The 9831-nt window shown below is 38.9% G+C and overlaps 1 protein-coding gene across 2 annotated transcripts; it reads right to left on the minus strand.

Moving 5' to 3' along the window:
• Positions 1–5031: 5031 nt before the first annotated feature.
• LOC119655798 (protein disconnected-like) lies at positions 5032–6948 on the minus strand. Of its 2 annotated transcripts, XM_038061894.1 has the most exons (3): positions 6724–6947; positions 5323–6639; positions 5032–5240 (listed from the first exon to the last, which is right to left on the minus strand). In XM_038061894.1, exons 1-3 carry the CDS (start codon positions 6775–6777, stop codon positions 5235–5237), a joined length of 1377 nt encoding a protein of 458 aa, XP_037917822.1. In that variant the 5' UTR covers positions 6778–6947; the 3' UTR covers positions 5032–5234. The 2 variants fall into 2 exon arrangements, with proteins under 2 accessions (XP_037917822.1, XP_037917821.1); XM_038061893.1 differs by having other exon boundaries at positions 5032–6639; positions 6724–6948.
• Positions 6949–9831: the final 2883 nt, after the last annotated feature.

The raw sequence follows: 9831 nt of genomic DNA on the forward strand, positions 1-9831 counted from the left end.
AACCACACATTCTGCACTGGTCGTTCTCACCCGTTCTTTCATGATGAGCTTTTTATAAGCTCGGGTGGCGACCACGCCATCCTGAATGGCACACATAAACCCCTCCGTCTCAGCAAAGAGCTCCCCAGCACACAGCCATCTGTTCGACAAATGCAAATCGACAAATGGCTGCCAAAGACAATTCACGTGTTTACCGTGCATTGCCTTCGACTTCCATTCATCGATCCGCTCTTGGTCCGACTTCACCCCACTCAGAGGATTGAAAGATCGATCCTTCAAGTTAAGTGGAGTCAGCCCACAGTCTGCCTTAAAGACTGGCGCATGCAAGGGGCTCGCTTGCTCTTTACTGTAAAAATAAGCGCGCAGCGAGTCGACTTGGCGATGATGTTGTGCCGCCACGTCAACCACGCCCCTACCTCCGATATCACGAGGCAGGTTTATCCGCTCCACGGCAGACTTTGGGTGATGCATTCGGAATTTGGACATAGTTGTCCGTATCCGCCGCTGGACGTTTTCTTCCTTTCTATTATTATTATTATTTTGAAGGATTGGATAAAAATAGAAACTTGATTTTTTCACCATATGTTTATTGATATCTCTAGTATATGTGATAAATTTTTCAACTTGATATCGTAGCTAGTTTTTGGAATACGTGTCAATTTACGCACCCATCTCCAAAAAAAGGTGTTTTTCTGCTGCCACGCTGGAGGGCGCTGTGTTCATCTGAGGGAAAAAACTAAACGGCATCATAATGTGGACAATATTGCACGGTCCGCAAACTAGGATAATTAGAAAATATTAAAAGGTAAATTTTTGGTGGGCTTTTAAACTTAATTTTTTGGATTTTGGTGTTTTTTTACGGCTTTTTATTTTTTATGAATAAAAAAAAACGACCCGTCCGATTGCAATTATCCTAGTTTGCGGAGCGTAATAATATGTATTAAAGAAGTCGTGAAAATTTCAAAGAATTTGGTTGGATAGATTTTTAGCTATGGTGGCAGCCGGTTTTCAAGATGCAGTTTCGAGAAAAACGCATTTGAAAATTCAAATGTGATTATCAACATTAAAGTTTCAACTCACCATTAATCTGCTATACCTGGTCCATAGAGAGCACCCTCCGTTTTTTCAAAAAAGTCTTGTAAGACAGATTGTTGCTCTCTGCTTTCAGTTCTGGCTCTTTTAGTGAGGTCAGTCGATCATCGTTCGGACCGCCAAATTCGCGCTTCATTACGACGGTCGACATAAACCTGACATATGTGACTAACTTGATATCCCATTGTCACTAGAATTTTGAGAATGCCATTGAATCCTTCATTGAAAATAATTACAGCCAGAAAAGTGGCTATTTCTACGACCTTGGCCCCAGAATGAAGGGGTTTAGGAGCGAAAGTCCAGGTCAATGCATTTAACGACTCATTGTTATTCTGGTTCTCTGCTCCTAAACATCTATTCAAGAGATCATCTCGTAACAAATCTTCGTAGATTGGTTTGATGACTGTTTGAACTTCTTCAGTCAAAGGTGCCTTCTCGTGGTGGAAACTATCCAGTTCTCCTTCAGCTTTTGCTTTGCGCCATTTGCACCAACTGTCCTCGCCTGCTGGACAATTTTGATGCTGAGGATTTTGGTCTGTAGAACATTTATGAAAGAAAGCTGCCCAAATTTCTTGCTTCATTCCTTCTATCGAATATCTAGCCCAAAAAATGTAGTTAGGTCGTTAATAACCTTATCAGTAAGTTTTCCAGTCCCTTTTCCACAATGCCTTTGTGATTCCTCTTTGCATTTCTAAGCCGCGTTCCCATTCTTTTCTCAACATGTCCTACGCATTCCGTTTTTACTACTAAGTATATTTTATTATTTTCAGAAATTTGCAGAATTACCGGAGAAAACTCCAGCAAAATCTAATATACAATATACAAAACTTGTTGCAATTGGAACATCCATGTTCATGCTTGCTAAAAAAAATCGATTTCTCCAACCCGACACATGGGATGACCCCCTCAAGCGAGAAAACCACTTTAGAACTTTCGGAAAATTAAAATATTTTTTCTGTTCAAATTATACTGTAACATCTTAACAATCACGCAAAGTTTCACGCACGGGAAAGATCGGTAAGAGCTCGAATTGCGCGGTCCCTTTGATTGGTTTTTATCAAAAGAACAAATTTCAAGTTCGCCGAACAACAATTTTTATCTGATTGACTTGAAATTTTTACTGTATATTCAGAAAACTTGCACCTCGCTCCTGCATAGGATTTTTTCTTTATATTGCATAGTTCAATTTTTAAGGTTTTGTGTGAAACAAAACCTTATTAGAATGGTGACGGTGTCTGTCTGTCCGTCTGTCCGTCTGTCCGTCTGTCTGTCTTTTTTTTTTTTTTTTTTTTTTTTTTTTTTTTGTTGAGGAGGTGGAAATCTTCAAAAAGACACTGGTCTGGACACACCAGCGTGTGGGATTTTTACCCACTAAAACCACCCCCGACTCCGTCTGTCTGTCTGTCTGTCTGTCTGTCTGTCTGTCTGTCTGTCTGTCTGTCTGTCACACCCGATTTATTCGGAAACGGCTAGACCGATTGTCACGAAAATTGGTGAGAGTATGTAATCTGGTGATCCCTTTACATGCAGTAAGTGGTGCCATCTTGCGTTAAGTTTAAGGGGGGCTCTCCGTACATGTGAATGGAGGGTGCAAATTTTTTTTTCACAGAATGTAGCCAAGTAGGGTATCAAATGAAAGGTCTCAATTAGTACTTTTCGAATCTGGTTCAATATTTGATATTAGATGAAACATAGGGGAGTCAGGGTTGAAAATATGACCCACAAAAAGTGTAACAGGTCTCGTTCTCAGAACCTATCCAACCGAAAAATCTGGAAAAAATCACAGTGGTGCATCTCTACGAAATCTAGGCCTCAAAATATATCCGGTTCCGATATCTACACAAATAAAGTTAATAATAGTATATTTCCACATTTTAGAAATTTACCCGGCACCCCCCCTTATGTTCATCCCAGAAATACAAAATTTGGCATGAGTGTAACGAAGAATATAATGCACAGTTTGGTCAAGTTTGAAGAAAATCCAACTATTATTAACAAAGTTATTGGGGGTGAAACTTTATAATTTTTTGTGAATTTCGTGCACTCTACAACCCGCATGACGTCATCATCACATATCAATTCGTCAATACCACAACGAAATGAATTTTTATGAATTGGGTCGCAGGCAATTATTTTGTTTTAGTTTTTTAGTTATTTGTCAACCAGACATGTGTGTATGTAGGTATATAATATATGCGTGCTAATGAACTTTGCGGCTAGTACCTAATTCAGATAGATATAAGACGTAAATCGGAAATATGGGTACGATAAATTTAGATATGTGCATATATGTGTACAGCAGGTAATAGGCAGTTTGTTTGTTTAGGGTGAGCATGATATCTATGGCTCTAATATGTACGTATGTCTCGTAGTTTGGAAAAATATGAAGGATTATGTTGGATTTGTATTATAGCTATATACGGACAGAGAAATGTGCGTCTCTTACATAACACAAAACCTTTATACCCGAAGCGCGAGCTTCCGGTATTCCGACTTGTTTATTAATAATTTTCAAGCGATTTTTTTTGGGTTTTTTAAAAATTTTTTTATTTAAACACGTTATTGTTATAGAAATCAATCTAGAAATCCTGCATGGTGTCGAAGCTGCGATACTTAATCGATTAATCAAATTGATGCAGTTGCAAAAATGCTGGGAAGCTGCCATTTTGCTTTGAATAACTTGAATAAAATTTACGAGCACTCGCCATTACTTAAATGAAAATCACTAATAAAAGAAAGAAGCTAACTGTTCAAACTTTTTAAAATTTTTAGTGTTGTTATTTAAATAATGGAAGTAAAATCCACTTACAGTGTATTCATTAAGATCGTGTATACCGTAATTTCCTTATTTTATAAAGATAGAGAGGATGTAATCAGGATTTAAATCCCCTAATATGAAAGCAAGATCGCAACTGCATTTTCATTTCGGTCCGTGTAAAATTCGGAAATAGCTAGCTATTTAAAGAGAATGAGCGCCAAGTACAAGAAACGGTATTTTTCGTCAGTCAAAAATAGGGCCCAAAAATGAGCCTAGTGCAGGTAGCTAGACACCTTAAAATTTCGAGGACATTCGTAGTGAAATAGGCCAGAAGGTTTGAAATTGAGGGCAATGTCGATGATCTACCTAGAAAGGGGCCAAATGGGGGTATCACAAAAGCCCAGAGCAAGGCCATCATCGCTTTCTTCACAAAATTTTCAACGTTATCTTTGCATACAGAAAGGGAAAAATTAGGGAAATAGAAAATTAAGGTGTAATTACATACACACAATCAGGCAGTCTTCGAAAATTCAATATTTCCCACTAGAATACGACGAGGAAACCTGCACTGTCGGGGAAACATATCGAAAAACATAAGTTGGCCCAAGGAAAACATCAACCGTGATAAGAGCAATATACATAATATTTACAGATGAATCGATTTTTACAATTACTAATTGCAAGGAAGTGAGCTTATTCAAAAAAAGCAGAAACGATTTTGCAACGGACGTTTAAACATCCAGCAAAGGTCCATGTTTACGGATGCTTCTCTTAGCAGGGATTCGGTACCACTTCATACTTTCATCAGAAATCTGGAAGCAGAGTTTATGATGAAGTTACACCGGAAAGTATTGTTAAAGTCTGCCGGATCGTTGTATGGAACGGATTCGTGCGAATGGATGTTTGCCAATAACAATAACAAGAAAAATGGCATCATCACATTGGTCTCGCCTGCTTAATGCCCAGACGCCAATCCAATTGAAAATGTTTGGGCGACATCTGGAAGCAATGTTGGAACGAATATAGAGACAGTTTAATGATGACAATGTAGAAAATTTAGGACAAAGTATGGAGAAAAAGTGTGACGCCATTATTCGCAGCTAGGGGAGTTGGGCACTATATTGATGTAACGGTGAAAAAGCTTTTGTATGGTACTTTAATAAAATTTACAACAGGATTCCTCTTTTTAACCTTAATTTTACTGTACACTTTCTTATTGAACAGACTGTTGTATACTTTTATTTCAAATATTACCTTATTCTAAACATAGACTTAGTAATAAGAAAATATACCTTTCAATTAGCATTTATATTTCAAAATCAATTGACCTGATTGTCGTTTCTTCCTTGGAATAGGTGTGTAATTTGGTGAAATGCACCCCACATCAGTCCTGCAATAGATCCAAAAATTTCAAGTATGTAAATTCCCAACCGTTCATTTAATAACATTCTCGCTTCTCTAGATTTCCTTACAGAAATGTTTAGATGATCACCGTCATTCTTTTCTAAGCCAGTTTTTCCAAATGTAACACGTACTGGTCCGGCACTGGCCAATGTTTCCTCTGGCAGGAAATTATCCGTGACGTTAGCTTTGAAATTATTTCTAATATCTCTCAAATGTACAATATGGGGTAGATTCGGATCGTAGCCTTCGAAGATAAGTTGAGCAGATTCATTTTTCATAGTATTCTGATGATGGAAATGTCTTTGGTCTGACTCCTGGTCATGTTTTTCAGAGTGTTGATTAGTGTGGAGATTGTTCTCGTGCAAATGATTGCCGTGGCCTTCCGTATGATGTTCACGTTCACCTGAATGATAATTGTCTACTTCGGAGTGATGGTGGTTGTCATTGTGGTGTTGTGTATGACCAACATGTGAGTGATGGTAATCACCGCCTCTCCCTCCATGACGGGAACCATGATGACCGTGATCCGGATGTGGAGATATTGAGCTTTCAGGAATAGAGTTTCCACTACCACTGCTGGAAGCATAACCAACAGTCCGCTGGATGAAGGCTGAAGCATCCCAAATCGGTGCAAATAGTAACGAAGTTAAGGCCTGAACCTTATGTTTAACAACTGCACCAAGAAACTCTGCAGAACCACTTCCTAGACTTTCGCTTTCAATTTGGCGGGTATTTCTGCTAGCTCCATTACTACTACTCGAACTAGAGCTGGCACTAGTGCTTGCTACACTACCAGCGCTAGCTCCAGCGCTTCCTCTTACGGAGCTACTAGCGCTGGTTTCCACAATAGTCCTTATTAGCGCTGGTGGTATTAAAGCAATAGGGGCGTTTTCTTTGGGAAAGTCATGTCCGTTGTTTTCTTCAAATTCATCTTGTCCACTATAATCTTCACCATTTCCTTCGCTCTGAGGTTCTCGTTCATCAAACTCAGAAACATTTTCTTCTAAAGTTTCATTTGCGCTGCGCTCATGCATAAAGTGTATATTGGATGAATGAAGATTTTTGGATTTTTCGTCTGTTTTTGGTGAATCTCCTGGGCTTGATATGGCGCTAATTAGTGCAGGAAACTGATCACGTACAGTCTGTATAGTATTATGGATAAGATTCACCAGCAACTCAGTTTGCGAAACAGGAGCTTCTGTTGTAGATTTAGGACGGGATAAATCGTGAACTGGGTTTGTAAGGTTGGTTGAGTGTTGCGTTGGCTTATCTGCGCGAGAATCCGCTCGATGCTGATGGAGAAAATTGCTTATATGACTTTCCGGTGTAGTATTTGGAGACCGTGCGTAACGGATCAATGGAACGGATAAAGTACGACGTGGAACCTATTTAAAAATTTTCCATCAATTAAGTTGGTATAACCTCCCAAATAAACATTGCTCATATCTCCATTGTAGTAATTTTTTTACCTGATCGTATGTGATTATTAAGCACACAATAATATACACCGAAAAGTTATCCATTGTTACTTATTGGAAACTACGATCAACACTTACTAGCACTATCAACTTTTAGCAAAACTGGCTTTCTGTTAATCAAAAATCATAAGTCAACCAAACACAACTGCACCGGACAATTGTTCATTAAAATCGCACATAGATTCGAAAAGCTTATGTCAGGGCGCTGTGAGGTAGTGAATTCAACTTGGGTAATCTAACTAAAAATCCGCTACGGTAATGCATCATTCGAGTGGAACGTGTCATACATATTAATAAGGAATATTGCCGCATTTGTAGGTGTTTTATTACTATTTATTTCCAATCATAAGCAGTAATGATGGCCAACTTTATTTTCTAATACTTCAAACAATCAAGGACAATCCATTTTGGTTAAAAATAAATATTATTCAATGGTCGAGCGGTTAAGCGCTTAGAAAACATAATATTGAGCACCTTTTGTACGTATGGACACTTTCCGTAATCAATGAATAATATTCCTAACTTCGCATACCTATATCTCGAAGCCGAGTGATGTCCTCTACACACATGCTTATCTCTCAGGAAAAATAACAGAGAAATGGAAATATTATACGGCTTACCTCAAACTAAAGTAAATTTGCATCCTCCTTTCAGGTTTTTATCTTCATTTAAGTAGAAAGTAATTTTATTCTGTGCATACGTTCGGGGCAATTTGTTCAGTTGTTTTCACCAGTCAGACACAGTGAACCAATTAAAAAGGTGGACAGTTACGGCAACACACTTTGAAGTCAAATCTCTCGAAAGCCCGATGATATTTTTTAATAATTTCTTGAAAGAAAAACAATATTTCTTATGTGTGTTTTTTACCCTTATTATTATTTTATCAGTGCTATTTTTGACAGAAAAATAGTGATAAAACCAAAAAAATTCGCGTTTTACATAGCCAAAAAAAAAACACGTCGGGAAACCGGAAGCTGAACGCTTCAGGCATGAAAGGTTTTCTATATTTATTTTATAAAGACATTTGAGTGTGAATTTGTCCTATTAGTACGTAACACGTAATATACGCATATATTATGTGAGAATATACACTTTCAGGTGATATTGACATTCAAAGTGTCCGGATAGCTCAGTGGTTAGAGCACTGGGTTGTCATACGGAAGGCCGCGGTTCAAATCTCGCTGGTGGCAGTGGGATTTGTATCGTGACTTGACGTCGGATACCAGTCGACTCAGCTGTGAATGAGTACCTGAGTCAAATCAGGGTAATAATCTCGGGCGAGCACAATGCTGACCACATTGCCTCCTACAGTGTTCTGTAGTGTACCGTTACGGTCTTGAATGAAGTGCTCTAACACACTTCAAGGCCCTGATCCAATATGGATTGTTGCGCCAACGATTATTATTATTGATTATTATTATTGACATTCAAAATCTTGAATTTCCAAAGAAGTGACAAATTTGACCTATTATAACATTGTGAGTAATAGTGCGATTTCCCCCAAATCTGGTAAGATTATAGTTTATATTGCTGCGAAATTTCGTGGTGCTAGGATGCACATAAGGGTGTTCTGCAGCCAGTTACTGAAAATTATAGTAATATACTATTATAAACTTTATTTAAAGGGATTGCATGGATCATACATCATAACATAGTTATATCGCAAAACAGGTAGTCGCCGACCTACTAAAATCCTGTCGGAACAAACAAAAAGACAAATTTTGTGGGACATAAGGAATAATTCGAAGACAACTGCAGTATCTATGGCACAGAATTTGGAGAACAAATGCATAGTGACAGTTCATCCTCAAATCGTCCGAAATTTTGTCCTCAGGGAGGCATACAGGGCCTATACTCGGAGGAAGAAGCCACTGTTTTCTCAAAAGAAGATTAAACAAGTCGGGAACCCGGAACCTGGACGTTTAAGGTATGAAAGATTTTGTGTCCACTAGAACGTAGCACGTAATATGTGCATATATTAATGTGAGAGTATCCACTTTCGCGTGATGCTGACGTTCAAAGTCTTGGATTTGAACAGAAACAAGAACTTTCACCTATTATAATTTTGGTAGTGTGTGTGCTGTATCTTATAACGTATATTGATACAAAATTTGATGAATCTAAGGTGAACTTAAGTATTATACTTTTACTATTATTAATTTTATTTGAACAGATATCAGATTTTTCGGTTTGGAAGTTTCTGAGAATGGGTCCGTTGTTATTATTATTCTGTTAAGGGAAAGATGCACAGCGTCCTTAAAGAACTATTATACCCCTTTTACTCGTTATAGTGTACCTAGTGATCATAGTATCTCAAGCAAGCCTATAACCGTCAGGAACTTTAGTATGTTCCCTACTTCCCGATCTTTTAGCTTTACACCTGGTATTAAGTGATCCCTCGACCAGATGCCTCGACCTACTTCGCATAAGTGTCGGACACTGTTCCACGACGTGTATAGAGGCTTCGTCATACTCCTCATAAAACCTGAAGGTAGTGTCCTAGCTTCCCTAGGTGATAGTTCAGCCGACAATGACCAGTGAGAATTCCCACTATGATTCGGAAGTTCTTTTTGGTGGGGTTTAAGCAATCCTTTGTGCGCAATAAGCACCCTGGACTTCTCCCGCCCAATATAGTTCCCTCAACCTTTCCTCTTCATTTCTTAGAGTCATAGCCATGAAACCATTTTCGATACCACAGAAGGGTTCTGGCCCGTGTAAAGGCGTCCCTGCTCCCTTCTTGGCTAGTTCGTCCGCAGGCTCGGTGCCTTCCAACCCAGCATGGCCTGGAACCCAAAGTATCCAGACCTTGTTGGACGAGCTGAGTGTATTCAGTCTCTCAAGGCATTACCACACCAGTTTAGAGTTCACCTGGTTCGACCTAAGTGCCTTGATCGCTGCGTGTCTATCGGTGAGAGTAGCAATGTTCTGCCCACTGTAGTTCCTTTGCAGATTAAAGGAGGCACATTTGTTTATGGGGTATATTTCCGCCTGGAATATGCTAGTGTACCTGCCCATTGGCTCAAAGTACATTTTCCTCGGACCAGTGACACCCACACCCGGTCCCTCTGCTGTGAGTGATCCGTCAGTGTACCAAGTAAT

This window comes from Hermetia illucens, chromosome 4, assembly GCF_905115235.1.
Source record: "Hermetia illucens chromosome 4, iHerIll2.2.curated.20191125, whole genome shotgun sequence".
NCBI classification, from domain to species: Eukaryota; Metazoa; Arthropoda; class Insecta; order Diptera; family Stratiomyidae; genus Hermetia; species Hermetia illucens.

What these genes read in the sequence shown, in the direction of transcription:
- LOC119655798 (XM_038061893.1), bottom strand. Translation starts at nt 6,777, where the DNA reads ATGGATAACTTTTCGGTGTATATTATTGTGTGCTTAATAATCACATAC. An exon ending in TAATAATCACATACGATCAG is followed by an intron (nt 6,640 to 6,723) that starts GTAAAAAAATTA and finishes ATTTTTAAATAG; the next exon opens with GTTCCACGTCGTACTTTATC.